Source organism: Anomalospiza imberbis, chromosome Z (assembly GCF_031753505.1).
Source record: "Anomalospiza imberbis isolate Cuckoo-Finch-1a 21T00152 chromosome Z, ASM3175350v1, whole genome shotgun sequence".
NCBI lineage: Eukaryota > Metazoa > Chordata > Aves > Passeriformes > Viduidae > Anomalospiza > Anomalospiza imberbis.
Window position 1 is genome coordinate 14,549,189 of NC_089721.1, and position 24,331 is coordinate 14,573,519.

Here is a 24,331-nt window from a genome sequence, read left to right on the forward strand (position 1 = left end):
CTGGTGAGTACATGTGCTGTGCTGAGTTCTGTGCTCTTCAGGACAAGAGAGATATGGAACTCCTGGAGCAGGTCCAGTGGAAGATGACAAATATGATCAGGGGACTGGAGCATTTCTAGTATGAGGACAGGCTGAGGAAGCTGAGCCTGTTCAGCCTTGAGAAGAGACGACTGAGAGGGCACCTCATCCCTGTCTGTCAGTGTCTGCAGGGAGGGGCCAGAGCAGGGACCACGCTCTGCTCGGTGGAGCCGAGCAACAGGACAAGAGGCAATGGGCAGGAGCTGATGCGCAGGAAATTCCACCTGAATGTGAGGAAGAACTTATTTTCTGTGCAGGTGAGCAGGCACTGGAACAGGTTGCTCAGAGAGGCTTTGTAGTCTCCTATAAAGGAGATATTCAAGGACTATTTGGACACAATCCTGTGCCATGTACTTTGGGGTGATCCTGCTTGGCCAGGGAGGTTGGACCAGATGACCCACGGTGGACCCCTCTAGTCTGACCCATGCTATGATTCTGTGATATGTAACAGAATAATAGCATAGCTGAGGTTTGAAAAGGCCTCTAAGATCATTAAGCTCAACTCCTAACACAGTACCACCATGTTTACCACTAAAATATATTCCCAAGTGCCACATCCATGCACCTTTTGAATACTTCCAAGGATGATGAGTCCACCACTTGCCTGGGAAGTCTGTTCCAATGCCTAATCACCCTTTTAGTGAAGAAGCAGAACAAAATTTGTGTTATATAATTTTAAATGTAGATTTAAAAATACATTCTAAAAGTCTCTGTATTTTTTTGCTGAAGACAAAAGTGAATGCCAGAAAGAGTTGTTTACAGAATCTGCCAGGTAAGAAAATGCAGAATGCTGCCATGGTTCTGTGTATGTTTCTGAATATGAGCTTCAGTGGACCACTTCCTCAGCTGATGTGTGCTAAGTGGGATACAATCTTTCAAAAGCTCCAGAGTGGAAATCAAGATTATGTTCCCCATTCTTTTATTGTTTTTTAAGAGCTCCACTGAAGTGTAATGAAGTGTTTCTAATCCTAGCACTCATATATACAAAGTGGTGGAGTATCTTGCTAATTTTCTTGTTCATAATCTATTGAAAAACCTAACATTTATTATTCACTCATACCTGTGGCAGTTGAACTCCACATAAAGAGTTTTTATTAAGTTTCATTGTCGTAGCTGTACATAACACAGTAGCATCTTTTGTTTATTTATTTTGTTGTTGTTAAAGTTATTTTGCTTGTTCTGTTTTCAACATAAAATGAAAGGGTTGTCCCCAGGCTGTGACTTTATAAGACTTGTCTTTTGGTAGTGTCCATTAAACAGGAGATACCTTTTTACCATAGAAAATTGCTGCTTCTGGCTTCTAAGTCTCTTCTGCTTTTATTTGCATGCATGTAATCTACATACAAATTGGAAGAAAGACTTGATATTGGAGTCTTTTGCAGTGTGTTTAAATATTAGTTATGAATTGTACTTCACATAATCTAATTCACCTGAGGTCAGTTACAAAAAGAAAAAAAAATTGTTGGGCTTTTTTTCTGTTAACTAATGCAGTTTTTTGTGTAAATACTGTACCTAGTTTTTCACCTGGTCAGTTTCTAAATGCCTTCATCTTCTACCGATTCTCAAGTCACTTCTTCAAGGGTCATCTATTTCAGAAATGCAATTTGAAAGTTTTGTTTGGGTGCAATCCCACTGTATGTCTTCTGAAAATCATAATTTTTACCCTTTGTGATGTGATTTATTGTCAGGTTATAAGGTTTCAAAGTGTATCTCAGAATAGAGAGTGTTGAGAGTGGCTTGTGTTTATGGTGAAAGGCTTTTTGGAACCAATTCTGTTTTGTTTGAGGAAGATGGCTGGTCAGAAGTAAAGCAATATGAATGGTCTGGTTTCAGGATCATATTGCTGGTCTTACTGAAGTAGAAAAGGAGACTAAAGACTGTATTATTGTGTATTATTACTGTAGCAGTAATAGGAATCCACTGAAGAATTTGTAAGCACTTTCAAAGATAAGAAAACAAAAACTTGAAGATGGAAGTATTTACTGTTTAATTATTGAACATTCATGAAATGTTGATCTGCTGTGTCATGTTGTATGCAGATATACTGAAAATGTATGAATGTTGTGAGTTTATATCTAGTAAAAGGTGAAAGAACACAATTCCAGCTGCATCTTTTCAGCTGGATATTATTCCTTTCTACTGTTTCACGTAGAAAAGAGTAAAAGCATTATGTCTATATCATGTTGTATTTTCAGAAATATTATGTAGATCATTAAAGAGGTCCTTTGGCCCAGAGTTGTTACCAACATACTTTTTTTTTATCAATGTTTCAGTAATATTTTTTTCATCTCACCAACTTGTTCAAAAGCTGACCCAGGCATATAATCAATACCACAGTAGCATTTCATATTTCAAGTTTATCCATAGCTTGCTTTGCTGAGTTTTAGTGTTCTTCTTAAGGTATAAAATGTAGTGCTGATTGCATTAAATCATTGATGAGCTAGATCTGAGATTTTGGCATATTGTAAACAAAATCTTTTATGAATTCTGTAGCTTCAGATGTATTATGGTTAAATCCTATTTACCCTTTCTTTTGTATTTTATTATACATTGACATTACCATCAGATTCCACATGACAAAAAATCTTGTTTTCTTTCTTCATCAAGTTTGCAAGAAACATTAGGACATAGAGCTCTGGCTCTAATAGAGATGACTAAAACTGGAATAGAAATTAGATCACAATTTCCACGCTTAATAAGGCAGTAAATCAGTTGTTGCCATGGGACAGAGCTGGTTGAATTGTCATAACTATTCCAAAGGCATAAATCTTAGACTTGCACCAGATGTTTCACACTGTTCCTGCTGTGCAAAACAGCTGGAAGTTCAGCTTAAAGGATTTCTTTCTTAGAGAGAAACAATGAGTGACATGGAGCTGAGATAACCTGAAATTGATGGGAAGCTACATTCCAGATACAGCATCACTGTTGTGGCTTTAGGACGTATATCTGATTCTGAGGTTTGTATCAAGATAGGTAAAACTGCAGTTCAAGTCTTGGGAAGCAATCTTGCAGACAGATAAAGGGAGGTGAAACTGGTTGGTTTCCATTTTTAGGAATGTGCTTTGCTGCAGTAACTTTTGCTTTGCTCTCTTTTTCAGTTTCCATGACTATTTTTCTTTGCCCTGGAGATGCAATTTTGGGGTAACATTTTGCCTGGTAGTATAATCAGTTAAGACTTTCCACTCCTTTTTAACTAGCTTTGAGAAATTGTAGTAATGTCAGATGAAGATGAATCTGCTTATTTTCTATTCAGTTGGGAAAGATTAATTTAAAAAATAGCAATTACATGGTGCATACCCATCTGGTTGATGAATTAGTTCTCCACTGGAGATTAACTCTTGCATAATAATTTTTCTGTAGAAGGAATAGATGTGGCTGAAACACATTGGAAAATTCTTGCAATGAGACCCCTGTGAGTAAAATTGTTACTAAGCCAAGGCTGTCAATGTTAATATTATTTCAAGAAATAAGATGTTTACATTAAAAACGTGAAACATGGCAGTTCCCACTAATTTCTCATTTAATACTTTACTATTTGTTAAATAACAAAAATTTTACTAGGCTGTTTCGAGTATGAAGCTTGTTCTAAGTTTAAGGGTTGAGAAACATATGTATTGCAGAATGCCTTCTGCAGAGGGTCTGAGTAAAACAGAAACAGCACCATCATGGAGGCTTTGTTTGCACCCAAGAGTTTAACTGTTCCTGTAGCTAAAGCAATATAACTGAACGAGCAATGGTGAACATGTTTATGGGAACAGGAATAAATTATACTGCTGTAATCTATATTTAGTAACTGCAATAAGGGTGTACTGAGGAACTGCATTGCCAGAAGGAAAAATCATTTCCCTCACTGGAATAATCATATTGTACTTCTGTGTGAGGGCCAGGCCTAAATTAATTCCAGTTGCATTTCTGAGTTCTTAAATGAGAAAGCTGCTTCCAAAAAGGCTTTATTTGGCTTTGGGAGGATTTGTCACTGAGAGGTGTTGAACATCTGCATCTTCACTGAAGTCTGTACTGTTTAAGGTGGTATTGTGTTTGTGGCTTGGCTCTAAATCTTGTTAAAGTCAGTGGGAAAATGCTTGGGTGGCTGGAGGACAGAAACCTTTGGGAGACCTTTGTTTGTCTGGTATATCTTGTTCTCTGACAAATCAGGTGTGCAGGCAGTAGGAAGCAGTTTATCCTCAGAGCAGAAAAATGTGCCAAATGGTGACCGTGTGTGACAATCACAGAGGCGAGCAGAGATAAAAATCCAAGTTTTGTTTTGTTCAGTAGTTTTATTTCCACTTTTTGCTTCCATGGTCCACACATAAGTGACACGAGTTGACAAGCTGAAGCAAAGCACTACCACCTCTTTCTGGGGGAGGTGGAGTAGGTTTATTCTCCCTGTTGCTGGATTCACTGGGCTCTGGATCAGGTCCCGAGTTTGAACAGTCAGGTTTGAGACTAATTCTAACTTGCATTTTCATTAAACTTTTAATTTATTCCACCTCACAAGACAAAAAGTATGTTGTTTGGTTACTAGTTTCTGTTTGGCAGCACCACAGCTGCTGCTGGCAGAGCTAACCACATGATGAAGAAAAAGGAAGAGAAAACTCAGTTCTGTCAGGTTTCTGCACATGTGCACATTGACTAAGCAGAAATTAACTTTGAAATCAAATCCAGCTTCAAAGTTAGGTTAGGTTGCTGAGGTCTTTACCCAGCTGAATTTTGAGTATCTGCACTCATTAAGTGCACACCTTTCAGCCCCTGTTCTTGTTCTCAGCATTAGAACAAACACATGCCCAGAAATTCTGGAGGCAGTGAAAGAGGTATGCAAGCAGCCAGTCTAAAAGAGTAAGGCTCTTTCAGTACCTCCTTCAGTAGCAGAAGGAAGAAGTCATGGCTACAAATGTTTCTAGAAGATGTGGTTTGGTAAGAATGGGCACACGGTTAAGTTCTCAGGAATTTTTTGGGATTTTTTTTTCTGCATCTCAGCAAAATTCTCTATAAATGACTGCACTGAGATATAACATTTCCTTATTTGGGAATATTTCCTTATTTAAAATAGTGACATTTGACATCATCATCTGACATGATGACAGATGAATCAGATTTAAATAACCCAGTCCTTAGGGAAAATACTCCAAGATGAGGGGATACAGATGCTGCCTATTCAAAATGCCTAAAACACAGTTTAAACAAAAAAGTAATAAAATGTTGAATTTGTACAGTGATGGGATTTTAATCAGCAGTTGTGTGGCAAAATCCATGGTCAGCTGTAATAAATTCTTCTTCTGCTTCAATTTATGAGAACATTTGCGGCTGTTGAAGAAACAGGCATCTTTGTGTCTTAGTAAAAAAATACATAAAGTATTCTAGAATAGATGGTGTGCAATAACAGGTGACAGAGCTGTGTGTTAATTGATCGACTTGCGGAACCAAGTGTGAGGGACCTACTTTTTCATATTGATTGCCTCTTACAATCACTGGATTGTGAAAGTGGAACTCATTTAACAGAAACCCTTGAGAGGGAAACATTAAAAATCATACTTTGCTTCAGTATCTTGTCTATATGGAAGCTATATTCATGTCATTTAGAAAGATTGTATGAACCAATTTTCAACAATTTTTCAGCAAGTGTAATACATGCCAAAATTTCTTATGAGGACTGTGCTATCCTGCTTTGACTTAACTCACTGCAGACATGAGCCCACACCATATATTATTTAAATGTGTAAGTTGACACAATATATAGGATTTAAAATTGGAGAGAATATGAATTATACAACAGAAACCTTTCAGTTTGCTTCATAGTTGAATGCTTTTAATGCAAAAATTAAGATGTACACTAAATTTAAAACCAGAAGGACTTGGTGGATAACTGGATAACTAGATAACTGAGCAAACCATCACGCCTATTTGTCCTGCTCTCAACAGTGAGTTTAATGAAGGTCTCACTGGAAGACAGGGAAAGCAGATGTGAACTGAGCTGCAGAATCAGGATGGTGCTTTTGAGTGACTGTTTTCTGATGAAACAGATTCAAGGAATCCATGTAGTGAAGCTGCTCTTCAGTGTGACTGTGGCTCTCTCAGATTGTAATTTGAACATAGTTTGACAAAAAGGTACAGATACTATGTAAAATACAGAGTTTTGATGGAAGGAAGGAGCTCAAGACATCCAGAGCCTTTGCTGAACCAAACAGAAATGTACAATGAGAAAGACCTCCTGCTGAGTCTTGAGTCAAATACAGAAACCAGATAGAGGAAAAACTGGGCTTTACTGGTTCTCTAGTTCTGATGTTCAAAGAGTGACCTTTTTTAAATCAGTAGTACACATATTGTGAAATGTACTCTAAAGGCAATATAATGCAGCCTTGATACCCCTTTTAAGAACACTGAAATGAAGATATGCCAGTTTAGCAAAATAAGCTTTCAAAATGGGCATGACACTTTTTATTTTCAGCTGAGCACTTCAAAAGCCATCAAAATAGATGTTACCTTCTGTTCTGGAAACTGTCAGGAAGCTATAAATAAGCATAAAATAATACAGGAGCAGGAAAAAGTGTTGTGCCGGCAGTTAATGTTGTTGTTTCTAATTTTGTTGTTTTTTTTTTCTTTCTTACAGTGTGTCGTATTCAGTGCATGTCTCTGAGGATTACCCAGGTACAGTGCAACATTCTTGCCTGTGATGCATGTATACATGTTACCACAATTTACTATATTCAAATGAGAATATTTGAAAGGGTGTTGATGTCTTCCAGGTACATCTTGTATGAATCGTTTTCTATTAGTTAAGATTATTTTCACAGTCACTTCTCCTTTTCAGGCATCATTTATCAGCTGGGTCAGGGTGAGAACACAGGTTCACAAGTTTAGGTAGACTGTAGCTTGGGGTGCTGGAGCCAACAGGGATAGGAGTGAGGAAGTGCCCAGCTTCTCTTTGGCATGGTAGATAAAGCTTGATATTTCAGGAGCCTGAGCAGGCTGGCGCAGGGCCGGCAGAGCACTTGTGCTGGAGACCTTAATGAGGCTCCTGATGCTCTCCAGGTTAAGCCTGCAGACTGCACTGGTGCCTCTCGAGGTCAGCCAGAGCCAAGCACTTGTGTGCAGCTCTTTGGTAGTGCTGGCTCCCAGAGGGGGTTCCCAGCTGCTCAGCCCAGCCGGCCTTTAGTACTTTGAGCTGGGTTGGCAAAGGTATTTGCGTAACCACATGGCCAGTCTTGACAAGGCGTGTTATTCATAGGAAACAGCAGCAGGTGAGAGCAAAAGTGAGTTTTCAGGGAGCCTGTTTCCTCAATTTCCTTCACAAAGACACTGCACAGATACTTCAGGCAGCGCAGGCTATCAGAAACAGAAGTGGGAAGCGAGGATGACAGGTGCTGTGCAAATAAAGGTTTATGGTAGTACTGTTGGACTGAACCACATTGTGCACCTGTGATTATTTAACAGTGTAAGAATGATATGAAACCCTCTGCCTTTTTGATCTTTCTCTGTAGCTTTTCTGGAATTTTTTTCAAAGAAGCATTATTTCTTTTAGAAGCTCTAAAGAAGTGTGACTTTGATCTTCTTCACTGATAGCAGCAGATTCCATCTCATCAAAACACTACTGTTTGAAGCAGATAGAGAAAAAAATCAACAGTGGTGCCAAAAAAAAAAAAGAATTCTGTGAAAGAATGCTAACAATCTCTATTAGATTTATTTTTTTAACCAGTAAAAATTGTGGAGGAGAATGATATTAGTGTATTCAACATTTAGAAATGGGACAATCTGAGATTCATAAAATGCACAGTCATCCCAGTGATAAATAGACTTACAGATTCCTGCATTGAGCTGACAATGAAGAGATGGACATATAGTTGAAAAAATCTTCACCGTGGGTTATTAACAGTTTCTTCCATTAAATATCACAAAATTCGACCTCTGGGAACTTCTAAGTAAATGGTAAGCTGAAGCACTGAACCAGCAGCAGTTACTCACACAGGACATGAAAGCTCATTTCCTGGGCAACTCTTCTGTCTGATAGACCTCAAAATTTCCTTGTGGGTGTTATTTGCAGCATGTCCTGATAGCCTACAAGCCTGAGTGACTTTACTGTCCCTGAAACCTGATGAATATTCTGTGCCATCATGCCCTATATTTTAAAGGCAGATAGCAATTGAACATTTCACACTGTAGTTAGCTTGGAGCAGGGAGTAAACCAGTACATGTTACTGATTAAAATACAGCCCTTCCGGGCTTTAGAAAAGCTGATTTCTTTCACATCTCCAGCTTTTGCAGGATATATATGTGCTTTATGAAGAAGAGATGTTCAGTGTGTTGGGAACAGTAAGGACTTTTTGCCATTTTGCAGCTTTGATCATAAAACACTCATTTTGACTCAGCGAGCCTGACTCTTTGTCACCTGTTTTTGTCCTAAATTTCTAACCTAACGTTATTACTGACACAGGCAGCTGTGTCTCCCTTCTATAACATATATCTTAAGGAAGGTTTCAGGGACATGTCAGTGTGTGATGGTGTCAAGTCTGGGAAGCTCTGTGCTGATGTCCTCAGCTGGAAGGTGTTCTTCAAGTACTGCTGCAAGTTGATAGAGTTCAGAGCAGCACGTGCTCTCAAATTAAATTTCTCACAGGGTAAACTCCTACACATTAAGGTTTAAGTCCGTTAGTGCATAGCTATAGGAAACTTGTATCTTGTGTAGATTAAGACTGTGTAATACAGAGTAGATCAGATTTGTAAATCCAAGACAAGGCTGTCAGAGTTGATCATTAGATAAATTGCTAATGTGTGCAATAAATATATGAAAATAGAAGAGATTAGGCCACAATACAAGTGGTGTAATTCAGCTAAAATGCTACCACCAAAAGTAAATTTTGGATACTAAAAGAAGAGCCTTGAGTAGTATACATACTCCCACAGCCTGCTTTGCTGTAATGTATGCAGCATCACCACTTTGGTACTGACAACAGCGTGTAGCTGTTGCTGAATTACTTCTTGAAGCATCAAATACAAGCAGCTGAGTTTTAAATCATACCTATGGAAACCATGTGACGTGACAACTTTCAATAATGGAAGGTGTTTGAGGGTTTCATATTTAAGAGTGAAAGCTAAAAATCTGCTGACAAAGGCACACTGAGGACTTAACGGGAATAGTGTTGAGACAGTAACGTCTGAAAGTTACCTATCTATTGCTGGAGTTGTGAAAAAATAATTGAAAATTTTAGAGCCAGATAATAACAGTTTCTTCAAAGTATCGCTGTAACAATTTTCTGATGACATTGACACAGCTGGGGAAAATAAGCCTTCTAAGGAGCAGTTACAGAATATAATGTCCATGAGTAGACTGAAGTCCCACTTCACACGAGTGTGTCATGACTCCTGTGGGAGCTAGCAGACCAGCAAGCATTTTGCTAATGAATTTATGTTCAGAATGATTTGTGTTGGCTGACAGAAACTTGTAGAACTGCTGTAGTCTTTTATCCCAATGATTTGTAGGTTACACACCTTCTTAGACCTCAGTAGATTGCAGGAGAGATGGAGAGAACCAGTTTGGCCACTAGTAGTTTGCTGCATCCCTCTGCTAGGTCCAGGCACTATGTCCTCCAGTGAAGAGGATAAGTAGTCCTAGGTGTCAAGTGTTAGAAACGAGTTGTTGAACAAAACAAATTGAAGCCATTACCTTAATTTCAAGTTTCATCATATTGATGGAAGGAAAAAAAACCTGAATAGCTGCCGAATAGCAAAGGAAAAAAAACAACTTGACAGTGAAAGTCATATTATCCAGCTGCCAAGAAAGAATGACAATGGACATAAAAATATAATTAAAATCTATAAAACCTGTAGCTGAGCAGTCCTTTTAACATATATGTATGTATATTCTGTACAGAACATACTCTGTTCCTGGTTTTCTGTACAGCAATAAGCTGTAGCACAAGGATTTCCTCTCTCCCTTCCATGTATGTGGTGTTAGGTCTATTTAGAGCCAAATGATGGCCTCAATTATCTCAGCTCATTAGACTCTATAGCAGTAACTTGCACACCCAAAACTGGGAAACAGATGTGCTTGTGCTGTATGTGCAAGGTGGACACGGAAATGATGGTGACAAGGTGGAGAATATAAACAGAGGCAAGGCAGGGCTTCTTGCAGAGGGCAAGCTGCAGCTGTCCTATGGGTACAGCTCACAGCCTCTCCTGCCAATAGACAAAAGTGGGAGAAGGAATTAATGCTGGCAGGAGGGACCCCTCTTAGTTTACACAGTGCCATGGCTGTAAAACATGTCCCTGTGCCCTGTGTGTAGCTGAGCAGCCTCAGACTGATGTTTTGCTGTGCCCACAGGAGTGCAGGGCTTGGGCATCAGCGGTGTTGGCCTCCTGCAGCATTACCCCCACACAGGCTGTGTGTGTGGAGCCAGCCACAGATCCCTCAGATTGCCTTACAGGACAGCACAAGAGTGGGAGTAGGTGAAGGTGTGGGACAGAGTCAGACCTGGCAGGTGTGTGTGAGTGTGGCAGAAAGGCTGTTTTGCAGGTGGCAGCCAGGAAAACCCATCTCTGTGTGTGGTGTAGCTGCTGCCCTGCCCAGCCTGGCACATGGTGAAAGGAATGGCCACAGCCCCATGCTCCCTCTTGATAAAGGTGGCTAAGAACTGCTGTGATACAAAGGTTGATATTACTGAACTTTCTTCCCAGTTAATGTTAACACCTGCAATGTTTCACTGGGAGCACTCAAAAGGTTTGAGGCTGCAGCAGTATGCTTAAAATTGCATGTGATTTCTTGCACATTGCAGGTGTGGGACCAAAGTGTTTAAAGGTATAATACATTAGTCCTTCTTTGAGTTCTCTTATTTGTCACTTTATCTTTGATTGTCTTAATTGTCAGGCTTCCTGTTCTAGAGCATAACATACATTTCAATTCAGCCCAGACCATTAGAATACAAAGTATCATTGCTTTCATAAGCAGTTTAGCAACACATGCAAAATTAGCTCCTGCAGATAGTACAGAAGACCCTGCTACTTCTTGGTTTTTGTTAGGAAACATTAAGTTGGAAAGAGAAAAAAGAAACCAAACCAAAAATACCCCAACAGACACACTCCTCAGTCTAATCCCTACACTTGTAAAGAAAATTTGGTGAAATAGTTATTATATTCATACATACAAATGTTTTGGTTAAGTGGGAGGGATCTCTTTTCTCCCTGAATCGGGTGGAAGAAAGGTTATCCACAGATTTGAAGACACTTCAAATAACCTTTGTGACTAGGCAAAATGAGGCACAGGTATTTGGCATAATTGGCTGTTAACACCCAGCTCTCAGTGCAGCTTTCACTCTGCATATCAGATCTAGCTTGAGTTTTGGTGTCAGACATAGCAAAAAACATAGAACAAGTACTAATTTTGGGAAAGGTTGGCCAGCCTAAGCCTTGTGGATGGGTTTAGAGCAGTGCTTGGTGTGATTCACAAAACCCATGACATCACACTCCATGGTTTTGCTTTATAAAGTTTGGGTCTGAATCTCCTGTACTTATAATAATATTTTTGTTTTTGTTAATAATTTCAAGAAAAAAAAGCCAAGCACACCTGGAAGGTGGTAATGCTCAGCTTCCTTAAGCATCTGGGGAGTGATTCCTTGTGACAAAAATCTGGGATAAGAAAAATTGGAAGGGGATGACAAAGCACAATGGAACTTCACCATGCAAAGTGTTTTTCTTTCGTAGATAACACTTACGTTTCCAGTTCTGATAACGATGAAGATGTGTTAGTTACAACAGAGCCAATTCCAGTAATTTTCCACCAAATTGCTACAGGTAATTCTATGTCTGGAGAGTTTTCTCAAATTCATAATTTTGGAGGAAAACTAAGATGTTGTCTGTACTTAGAGAGAGATATGATGTTAAAGTGTTCAGCTGTACAGTTTGCTCTTTTCTCTGGGCTTGTTCTAGTAAATTGCCCTACATTTCAGAATAGAATAAATTAAAATATTTCTTTTGGGGATCACTACAATTGTGTGCAGAATGTATTTTTTGCTTTTAATGTCTTGCAGCCTGTGCTAGAGCAATTCCCCTTGAATACAGCTAGAGATGCTTAATACTTTCCAATTATGAGTTTTCATGATCAGTTGCTTAAAACTTCACTAAATCATCACCACTGTGATGAAACAGTCTATAACTACCACTGCCTCTGGTGAATTATTTCAGGAAATGGTTCAGCTGTTTCACTAAATTGCACTACAGAAAAATGATTTGTTTTTTCCCAGTGATTTTGGGGGCCCTCTCATTATAAATCATTTCCTTATTTTCAAAAAGTACTTGATACATGAAAGGGTATGCTTGTCAGACATACAGGCACATTTGTATTGTATTTAATAAAGATTTGTGTACACACTCCATGGAGACTGTTTAGATTCTAGTAGACAAATTATCTGATAATTTCAGGCTGCAGAATAAACTGCGCAGAGTCTTAATTCTGGTAGTTCAGGTAGGAACACTTGACGTTGTAATTTTTTATTATTATTATATATCTTTAGGGCATTTTTTTACATAACAGTGAATTATTTTGAATTTCACTGGGGGACCAGTATGATCTTCACTCTCTATCTCATCTATACAGATGTAAATCAAGAATAATCCTACTGAAGTTATTGCAGCAGCACACAGACAAAATCTTGCTATTATCATCAAAAGTTTATGATAAATTTTACTTGTAAATATTTCTTTACTTCGAAAAGAAATTAAGCCTGTAATTTACAATAGAGTAAAAATCTATGTTTTATATAGAAGATTTTGTTTTCCTGAGGAGTATGATTTTTCATTTTTTTATAAATTATATTAAATTAATGAATGACACTAAATTGTAAATCATGAATTGGGAAAAACAAATGTCCTAGATGGACCTGCTGAGTTTCAATTGACACTTAAAAAAAGTCTTCTGGGAATTAGAGAGTTCCTAATTTTAGACTGTTGCGTTGTAAATTCTTTGGTGAATTTCATATCTGTAACTTTTTGTTCCTTATTTGCTCTACTACTGCATCTAAGAATTCCAAGTCTGCCAAACTATTTCACTTTTTTTTTTCCATACATATGTTCTTTGTTTTCCTTTTTTTTTAAGAATTAAGAAAAACCAGTGATGTCAACTATTGCTTATCCATAAAGTCAAAGTTACAGAGGGAGAATGGAGAGGTATGTATTTCTTGTATGAATATTTTAACAGAAATTATTTTAAGAAGCAAAAAAAAAAAAATAGAATATGAATATTTACCATAGACTTCCTATCAAAATGTGCTTATTCAGTCTGTGCATGTTTACATGTTTTAGAAGATGACCATATTTCTCTGGGTTTCATAAATGGATTAACCAGTGATTCACTTAGTTGGAATAGAGATTCTCCTCCTACCCTAGGAAATAGGGTTTTGGTGTTTCATTTTTTGTTCAACAGTGTTATAGACCCTGTTGGCCCTAAATATACTACTCTCCAAGAAAAGTAGATTGTGATTCCATTGCCTTTTAATCTACTCTAGCACATGAGACCTCATCTCAATTACTTCCTACTCAATGCTTCTTCATATAGCTTGCCGCAGTCCTGCTGCAGATTCTAGACCTCTGCAGGACTCTTCTCACCATAAGCAGGGTCTTGAGTGTTAGGGTCTTCCAGGCATGGTGGCATTTGCCCCGTGCCTCTTGCACAGCTGACCAGTCTCACTGAGACATTGAGAAAGAAGTGACACTAAGGTGAAATCCACACTTGGGGCTTGACAGTGTCATGGCCTCAAAGAAGGTACTACATAGGCTCTTGCCTCAAGCAAGAGATTAGGCATTGTTAGGACTTCAGGTGCTTGACCTAAAGTCTTCCTTTGGTAAGGGTGGGTGCTGAGTTTCTTACCCTGGAAATGAGAGGTAAGCATGCCTAGATTCTATGTGTATCGTTTTTTTAGTAAATGAAATGTCATTTGACATGAAAAGCTGTACTGAAAATACTTTGCTTCTACTGCCTCATTGTATTCAGTACTCTGTGAGCATAAGAAAAACAAGTGTGGGAATAATTTACCCATTTCCTTAAGAGCCTGAAATACAGTTAGCTTCTGTGGGACTGAGTTTGAGCTTCTATTTTGTTTCTAGTTGAATAAGGTACTTAAATGTGAAAGTACTGAAAAAAAAACCCTTTATAAAAAGTCTCTTAACACTGATTATTTCTGTTGGCTAGACAGTTTAAGGTTGGTTAAGATATGATGGATTTGTCACTATTCTAGTGTGAGAGTTCTGTGTGGAATTTTTTTTCAGTTCATTTCTGTTTTGAAACATACTTTTCTCTGAAATAATTTTATTGTAAGATGAAGAAGACTAAAGTTATTTTATTTATTTTCAGTAAAATAGAAGTAGAAATTATTTTTTATAATAATTTCTTGCCAGAAATCGCCATGAGATTGGATAAATACACTTTTGCACTGTATGTATACATACAGTGAATAGAGCAGGAATTTAGAGGCAGAGGTAGAAAAATGGGATTACAATGTCTGACCGCAGAAATTGGTGATAAGTGTATTTACATACTGACATTTATGGCTATGGAATTTAGGGGTAACTTCTACTTTTTTGATTAATATTTCTGATTTCTATTCCATTATAGCATGTCTGTGTAGGACACAAATAAGAAAAAAGTGGTTATTACATTACATTCAGGCTGAAAGTGAAGAATTATGATTTTACTAGGTGTTCTTTAGGGGCTACTAGTCACCATATGGCGTAGAAATAACACATGCAATGTGGGAAACAAGAATTACTCTCTCAAGCAATCATATAATTGTAAGTAAAAGTTCTAGTGGTGGGAAACAGAATATAACATTTCATCTCATGCTGAGTTGCAGTCAGTACCAGGATCGGTTCCATTTACTTTATGATGTTATTCACAAAGCAGCCTATTTGGAGCAGATTTTACTTAGGTAAGCATAGGACTCTCTAATCCTTACTTTTCACTGTCTCAGAGAAGAGCTACTCAGAAAATTAAGTTTGAAACTTTCCTAGCACCAGGATGGAACTTCTGTTAAAAATAATAATTAAGCAGCAGAGTATAAGGTTTTCACAGAAGGAAACATAAGATATTCCATGCTTGGACTTGGATTATTTCCTGAAACTCTTAGAGTTTAATTCTGAGAATAAAGTAAAATAAAATTGTAGTAGGTTGCTGACACACCAAAAGATCTCCGTCCAGAACCAATCTTGATGGGAAAGTTATGCTTTGTGTAGCAAAAGCACAGATTGAAATATCCCCACAAAGTCTGCTGAATTATCCAGTTCTTTAAGATACCATGCTGTGTTTCTAACCACACAAGTATTATTTCTCCAGCATATATTCAAGGTGTTTTTATATACCCTGTGTTAGATGCTTTTTTCATGTGATATTTCATCATTTTTAAAATGGGCCCTCTGGAAAAATTATACTGAAAGATCTTTCAAGAAAGGATGCCATGAGCTTATTTGTAAAAGCATAATTCCTGTAGTTACCTTTTGATCTATACATGCAAGGTCAACATACTGCTTTTATCATTAACTTTCCTTTTCCATTAAGGAGTCACGGCACAGCAGCACAGTTGAAGAGGACTCAGAAGGAGATAATGACTCTGAGGAATTTTATTATGGAGGACAGGTAATGCAGGAAATTTTTTGAGCAAGTTCCAAGAAAGTAATATTTGAGAGTTCTTATGTTCATTCCATTACAAATTTATAATAATATTTAATTTCTTATATTTTTTCACTGTTGAGTAGAGTGGCATGTGTATGTATGTACATACTATTTTATGGCATATTGAAATATTAAATGTGTTCAAAGTAATAACATATGCAAAATAAGATTACTTTGCTTAGTTTTGCAAAGCTATAAGAATGAAAAAAGCAAATACCCTTCAGAAAGCTTGAAAATAGAAGCTACTTGCTTAATTCCAGGAAACAGATAACTGACTCTGTAAAGCTTACCCCATTATTAATACAAATGGGAAGTCAGGCTGGATCCAAATCTGTTTCCTTGTGGAGAATTGCCATTTTTTAAAGTAAAGAGCACTGCATTTTTATGGTGAAAATCGTTATTACAAAACAATTTTGGTCTAGGCAATAGTTGATTCTTTTTCTGAGCTCTAGAGTAAAATTCACCTTGAAAAATGCTGCATATTTTAGAAGATTGTACTGCTCTGTGCCTTTCCTTCTTGTTCCCTCAGCAGAATTAATTCTTACATTCTCTTGTGTATTGGGAAATAAAATCTTATCATGCCTTTTTTTCTTTTGCAGTGTGCTTTGCACTGATAGTCTCTTTATTCAGATTTCTCTTATTTTTTAGCCTCAATGTGGCCCCAAGGAATCATTCCTCGCTTATGTTTATTAGAACTGTTTATTTCTATGAACATTTTAGTGAATTACAGTCGCTGTTTATGAAGGTTGTCCCTTACCTCAGCCTTGAGGCTGAAGCCATCCGTGCCCTGGGTGCAGAGCCAAGGCTGCAGGAGCACGCCAGCAGTGCCAGCAGGGTGGGTCGGTGCAGAGAGCGTGGGATGCTGATGAGCAGGACATCACTGAGCCTCTTCTCTTACAGAACCAACAGTGCAGTGGGGTTAGCACACAAAATTCATGTTGAGGTGCTGTACAGTAAAAAAAAAACCAAACCAACAAAACCCCACAAACAAACAAAACAACCCCATGCCCCTGAAAAGCTATTAAAAGTTATATTGAAGCTGGAACTGAAATAATTTATTTTCATTGTTTGAAGTAGCCGACATGGGGAATTGACTCATGTTCACTTTAGAAATGACTGCAGGAATTGCCTCCCTTCAGCTGCCGACTCCTACAGCCCCATGCTGGGGAGTGCTAGGGAGGACCATACACATAATTCACTGCAAAGAGATATGTTTTATTTTAATCTGCCTGAGAGGAAAAAGCTTCTGATCTTGTCCTGTAGTGATGAGTCACGTGTACTCGGTTCATTTTTCAGCTCTGAAGGGCAGTAACCTCAAGGTGAAGGAAAAGGCATAAAACAGCTGGGAGTGCTTATTTCTTGAACCAGGGCTGATACATTTGGTAAAGGATGCCTGGCAATGCCCAAATGAATTAATAAAAATTAGCACTGCCTGTGAGATATGAACACAGATAGCAGTACAGCATTTTGCAAGGCGTAAAAGACCTGTGTAATAGACAAGACTGGTTAGAATTTAAGTGCCTTATATTAAAATGGAAACTAGATTATATTGCATTGTCTTCGCTATGACATAGTACATTTAACTGAAGGAATAGTAACAGGCAAAAAAAAATCAGGTCTTCAATAAAAATAAAATATCAGTTGATTATTACTGTTTTGAATATAAAATATCCATAAACAAAATACAGTGAACAAGAAGAGAAAAAGAGGACATCACAGAAAGTGTATTTAAAAAGAGGAAAAAAGGACATGACTAATTTAAAGTTTCATGGTCAAATGAAGACATTTAGAGTTAAAAACTAATACTGGGGACTCAGAAAATAAATAGGAAATCAGGTAATGAGAAAAGTTCCTTGAAAAACAAAAAAGAGCAATCCTTTTTCAAGCAGAGGGTTTGCAGGATTTGTCAAGTCAACACCAGGTGTATTGGGGAGAAAAAACATTTGACCGTATACGTGGGGAGCAAGCAAGGCGGGCTCCTTCATTTTATACGAGTGTCTGCTGTGCCCACAGAGAGAGGGGGCAGAAATACTGACTTTAACAAATAGAGGGAAGAGATGCCAGTGTAATTGTGTGCAACTGAGTTGGGAAGGATGGAGGTCAGGATAATTCTTAGCATTTTCTAAGCTGCAGCTGGAAAAACAGGAGAGCTGCTGCTGATGAAACAAGGCCCATGGAAGCTGGGAAATGGCATCTGATGGGCAGTGTAAAAAAGATGCAACCTTTTGCTCGTAAGTTAAATGTTTGTATCCACTTCCTAGGCACCTGCTTGTAATCCTCCCTACGGATTTAATGGATAAATACTTTAAAGTAGATAAGTAGTTCAATAGTCTAAGACCTATTGATTTTCAATGGGATTTAGGTTTGTAAATCACTTAATCTCCTTCTAAATAGCACCCTTTTGTCAAATAATCTGAATAAGGTCTCAGATTAAAAACAGAGACTTTCTGAACATAGACCTTTCAGTCACAGCAAAGTTACCAGATTTTTTAGCTTTTATATTCACTTTTTCTGCAACTCTGTTAATTCTTGCTTTGAATCTCTATCTTCTACATTTGCAAATAAGAACAGGAGATGAAAACAGAAATACTACTGCCTTTGGCTTTCTCTCTGCATGTCTCTTGTGCTTCAGCTACAAAACATACTTGAAAATGCAGAAATACAAAACTGTGACAGCCTCCTCTGCGTACATCAGTATGTCTGTGGCAGAAATTCAGGACTGGGAAGTACCATTCAGTGGTCTTAAAATTTGCCAGAGCACTGCTTTATTTCCTTTTTGAGTTCATAGCCTCTTACCATGAGAAAATAGATTAGAAAAAAACATTATTTTGAGCAGTGTAGTGTTCTGCATAATGTTCCTTTTGTATTTTACAATTACTGAAACATAAGACTGATTTTAAAATCTGGTTTAGAACCAACAAAGGTGGCAATTGCCCCACAGCTACGATTTGTGAAATGATTGCTGTGCTTTCTTTGGAAGCAGGACAGCAATTATTTACGCATCTTTAAAGAATTCTTCTTTTAGTAATGAGCATGTAAAAAGGATCGGTTTCCCCCTACCTAAAGTGAAAAAAATTACAATAACAATTTTCTTCCCATGCTCTTCTACTTGGAAAATTGTTTTGACATGCCCTGCCCAAACAAAGGTTATACTTTTTTATAACCTTCTGGTCATTAATATCATTGGTATCTCTAAAAAATAATGCCCATGCCATACTGATGAAGTTTGTGCCTTATACTTAAAGAATTCTAGGTCTAAGTCTAATCAAATTACTCTCTGCTGATTTTCAAATGTAAAAAGGTGATCATCTGATTATTATTTTAAGACTACTGATATTTAATTAAATTGAAAAGTGCATCTCTTAAGTATCAGAGCTGAAAGTTTCATAGAACTGGTTTCCTATAGATTTGGGTGTACAAATGGAAGAAGCAGTATGGATGTGGCTCTGCAATAACAAGGATTCTCTGCAGGATTGCTGTATAAGGTTATATATATGTGTGTGTGGGTCTAAAGGGATAAATTGTGTTCTGCTGCTTTGCTCACTGAATTTACAGATTTACAAAGCTACAGATTAAATCCTATGCTCATTTCTGAATTCAGATCTAGGGAGTTCATTGATTTCTGTAGAATTACTGTCATTCTAATTGTTCTGAAGACATAGATATAAGTTCACACAATCAGGATCATTTTGCTTGAGAAGAAGGTAATAATAGACAGATGATGAATAGATTATTACATCCCCAAAGAGGTTTTTTGGACCTTGTAAAAGATAGAGGATATTAATTATTTTGACTTCATACCATCCAGCCAAACCAGTTCACAAGTTTTGCTTTTTGGTGTAAGCACAAACATAACATTTTCCATTTTCCATGTAGAGTTTGAAAAAAAAAAAGGGGGTTGTTGGTTAGATGTGTACTTCTTTATACCTTCTCTGGTGTAATACTTAACATGGGAAAATGTTCTTTCAGGTTTTTTTTTTTCGTCTGATATTACTGCACTGCTGGGTGGGCAGAATGTAGCCAGTGAGTAAGCTAAAAAAGTAATTTAGATGCTGAGGTGACAGGTATAGAGGAAAGTTTCATGCTTCTCTTGTGCCCAAGCCATTCTGTTTCTAGCATATATGAGAATGTGACAACAAACAAGAGCGAGCAAACTTTTGTGCTGCAGTGGTTGGACTAGGGTGACAAAACCGGGATCATCTGATTCTTATCCTACTTAACATTTTTAAAATACAGAAGTGTCCCAAAACAAAATAGGACTGATGGATGAGTCCTTTGCAGCTTCTCTTCCCACAAACAGGAAGAAAACTCTCAAAACACTTCAAGGCTGAGGTGCCTCCCTTGAAAATCTTTCTACTTTAGCAGATGAGGTGGCCCCAGGGCTTCAACTTGTCCCTTCTGAGTGTGGCATTAAGGAATCTTAATGCCACGAATTTTACAGAGAGTAAATAGTCTAAATCAGGTGCCAGAAATGAACTACAGAACTCCTAAGATATTCTTCTTTCCCCAACAGGTTAGCTATGATGGAGAACTTCACAAGCACCCACAGCTGGAGGCTGATCTAACAGCAGTGAGAGAGATCTATGGACCTAATGCAGTATCTCTCAGGTATGGCACTGGTCTTTCTGTATTGTGGAACCCTTAATGTTTTGGACTTTGAATTCTATATGGACCTTCCCTGACTGCTAAAGCACAAGTCTTTTCTGGTAATCTTTTCATGTTGTGTGACAAAAGGAGGGAGCACTGCAAACCAGTATCAGTGCTGGGTTTTTGGAGATTCTTTTGTTGTTCAACATGGTTACAAGTAGCTGTACTGAGAACAGCCCTGTTCTAAAACATCATTGGCTTTTGCAGTTCTAGTCAGGCAGTTGTGTTTTGTTGTAAATTACTATTCAACATTTCCCTAAACCCTTGTTAAACTCTTTTTCTGTCATAGTCTGTATTTTGCCCTGGAGGTGAACAAGAAGAACCATAAGAGATTTAATAAATACTTTCCCTAGGGAACAACTGAAGGAATTTGATTTGTCCAGTCTAGGAGAAAAAGAGAGAAGACACAATAATAGTTTTTCTTCTTCATAAAAGCTGTTTGTAGGTATAAGAACTGATCAAATGCTCTGTATTGTCACCATGTGAGAGACAGTAAGAAGCTAGGGTTTGATCAGAGATTAGGGAAGTTTTTAGGTTGTGGGGATCTAGAGTATCCTACACAGGGAAGTAGTAGAACCTTGGCCAGATGTGAATTGCTAAGAGTAATTACACACTAATTCAGTTGGGCATATATGAATGTACATGATTCTGCCATAGTGCATATAGCATATATATTTTAATAAGCCTCAGATATTTTATAACTTCATTTTCCATCAATGTAATCTTAATAATTCCATAAAAATAACAGGTAGGTAAGATGTAAAAGACCTGTTAGATGTATTGCAAGGAAAATATCAAAGTTGTCATACAAAGCAAGTAAGAAGAAGAGAGAGAATACCTACAGCTATGGTGTACTATACCTTTTTAAATTAAATGGAAATTTATTACACTTCAGGAACCTGGGGAATCAAAATCTGAATAGTTGTATATAGATTTAGGAAATTAATACATGTTTATTTGCTAAACTGATAACTATGAAATTCCTTCAAGCTCCTAAAATGGAAACATGTGTAACCTTTTGAAAACTTAAATGCATGTAATTTACTGAATCAGCTGTTTCACTGGAAACTCTGTGATCACGTTGAGCTCACTCCAGTAGAAACTGGCACCTGTGGCTGCTTTTGGCATGTGTAAAATTTTAATGCTTTATCCACTGTATTGCAGCTGAAAATATTTTCAAATCCTTGGAAATACACCCCACAGCTTTAAGCGTTCGTTTTCATCCTTCTTGTGCAGCTCCACTTCTCTAAGAAGAGAGAAGTTTGTCTGACAAGAGTATCCACTGAGAGTGGATATTTCCTAGACAGTTGACCCTCCTGTCAGTAATCCCTTGCTGTCACAGAGTCAGTTTTACATGTAAAAGTAAAGTTTCTGTACCTGCATGCTTTTCACCACTGCCCTTAGAAATCTGGCCACAAAAGCCCTGAGAAAGTGATCCATCCAGCTGATCTTTTGTTTATTCATTTATGGGCAGAGGACCTCTGGAAGTTTCAAAATCAAGATGTGTGATGAAGCTGTTGTAGACAGCAGATCATAAGATGCAGGTGTTGGAATAAAACATGATTTCCTCCTCATGTCAGCTTGGGAAATTAAAACTAGAGTTAGCATCATGTGTCTAAAATCCATCTTCGAGGATAGTAGTAGTGGGGTGAGGGCAAAGCGATTTCAAGTGAGTATGGAAATGTCACAGTTAAAACTAATTTTTATCTTAGTCATTCTTCACTAATCTTTCTATTCCATTAGCTTAACCATTCCTCAGTTTAATTTATAAAATTATTCTTGTTTACAGCCTTTTGAATCTCAGTTTTGTGAGTAACACCAGCCTGTATTCATAAAAATTACTTAAGATACCATAGCAATGTTTGGATATTCTGGAAAGTGAACAAAAAATCCTGATGCCCCTGTTGCATAGGGCAGTGGCTAAGCCATTCAGTAGGTGGAGAGCTTCCCTGTTTCAAAGCCAGTTTTTCAGTGAGCTGTAGGAGGTCAGCTAGTGCCTGTGTGGCCCTGGGTGAGATGACACTGAAGCAGCACCAAAGGTGGCTGGGAAGTCTCCTATCATACAGCCCTGTCCTGCCCTGTGTGTGCCATGTGTGGACAGACCTGATCTAGAGAGTGAACTTGGGTTTTCCCTGACCAGAGAGAACCATTGGGTTGCTGAATTTTGGTGGAAGGGGCTCCCTTCCACCAACTCCCAAACTGCACAAGAGCTCAAGCAATTACCAGTGCAAACTCAGCCCTGCCACAGCTGAGAGGTCACTTTGGTAGGAAACAGTTACATTTTACTGTTTCAAAACTGCCTTGTTGACTGATTTATGTACAACTGCTACTCTGTACTTGGTCAAGTTTAATCAAAAAGCATGGAAGTCACTGTGACAACAAGCATAGAAATGGAGTTTTAAAGTTAAAAACATCCTAGTGGCTGGAAGCTAATCTGTGGAAATTTGAGCGATAATACTTTTACAACATTGTCCACTTCAGTAACATAAATGAAAAGAAAACAGCTTTTTGTTTAGGTTTGTGAATAATTATTTTGTAGCTCTATTTTTCAGAAGTCTTCAAGTACATTGGGGGAGGGCAGTCAGAGTGAGTTGGAAAATAAGAGGTAGAAAAATCGCAGTTTAAATGTAAGATTTCAGATGGTAATGAAATACCTGTCAAAACCGAATTTTGCGATACTGCACATAACAGATAGAAAGGATAATTATTGCTCTGAGCACATTACAGGGCAGTCTTTATTTTTGACAAACAAATGTTTGAATGAATGAAGCAATCCCCCAGGTATAACATGCCATCCTATAGGCTATGTTGTACTTGTCTTCAGTGGTTTATCTGAAGCCTGTTCTTAGGTTACTGGCTGTTAACCTGAAATACTCTTGAAAATTAACAAGATTTTCTTGTGTAATAAATGGGAGCAGCATGTGACTATTAATTTTTCTCTGTTCATCTCTGCAATACATGAGGCAGAAATATATAGCAGCAGTGGAGAGGTATTTTGGGGGAATTAGTGGAAAAGGTTTAGCATGTTTAAGCAAGATCTCTGAAAAAAGCTTTTAAGTGCAGAAGACGGTCACCCACTGGGAATATTGATCCGATCTATGCAAATGTGTATTTTATAACTATTCTGATTTTACAGATAAGATAATCCTTTATAAAATCTTCAATGTTGTAAGTACTCCTGGATTGAGGAGTGTCTTAAAGAGCTCTAATGTAATGTAATTATTTCCTTTCAGGGAATATGGAGCCATTGATGATGTAGATATTGATCTACATATTGATGTTAGCTTTCTTGATGTAAGTAATCTAATCACAGAATTACATAATTAACATTAATACCCATTTAATTTTGCTACACATCAGACTCTCTAGACAACCACTGATACTTTCCTTTTTTTTGAGACTTGATCTTCACAAGTGGTTGTCACATTGATTGATACACGGTGGAAAGGTTTTCTTCCCTTTTATGACCACATTGTTAAAATGCTGTGTTAGGCTTTTATTTGCTGCATGTGTATTTCCTTCCAAACATTTTTTGTGAATAGTAAATGTTTTAATAAATATAAACAAAACACCGTTATTTTAATGTTAACCTAGACATGAGTCAGGTGAAAGCACTTCTTACAGTCCTGATGGGAAGAGGACTTGGTCAGGAGTGCTCCTGTATACTGATTACAGAGAGGCTGGACTGGCAAAGGAACAGTAGTGCTGTTTGTTGGCTGGCAGCATGGCTTCTCTAGCTGTAATGCTGTCATTCAGCTTCACACTTCTTCACCTCATCTGTGCAGCAACTTCCTGGCCTCTATATAAAGAACAAAAATGAGAAATTCTAAGGTCATTATTAGCTTCAGCGCAGATATGTCTTATTTCCAGGTCCACACAGCATATAAGACAGTTACTGAGCCTTACTGTTCTGTCTTTTTTGCTCCTTTGCTTCTCAGCTTTGAAGCAGTACCTGTT

General features: G+C 37.8%; 1 protein-coding gene across 2 annotated transcripts in view; it reads left to right on the top strand.

Moving 5' to 3' along the window:
- Positions 1-24,331, top strand: part of PARP8 (poly(ADP-ribose) polymerase family member 8) — a 114,295-nt gene that overhangs the window by 47,803 nt on the left and 42,161 nt on the right. For both annotated transcript variants that reach the window (XM_068176826.1, XM_068176827.1), the window contains exons 3-8: positions 6,686-6,723; positions 11,770-11,859; positions 13,160-13,230; positions 15,614-15,691; positions 20,241-20,335; positions 23,608-23,668. In XM_068176826.1, coding sequence (XP_068032927.1) covers positions 6,686-6,723; positions 11,770-11,859; positions 13,160-13,230; positions 15,614-15,691; positions 20,241-20,335; positions 23,608-23,668 — 433 coding nt within the window. The remainder of the gene's footprint in view (positions 1-6,685; positions 6,724-11,769; positions 11,860-13,159; positions 13,231-15,613; positions 15,692-20,240; positions 20,336-23,607; positions 23,669-24,331) is intronic.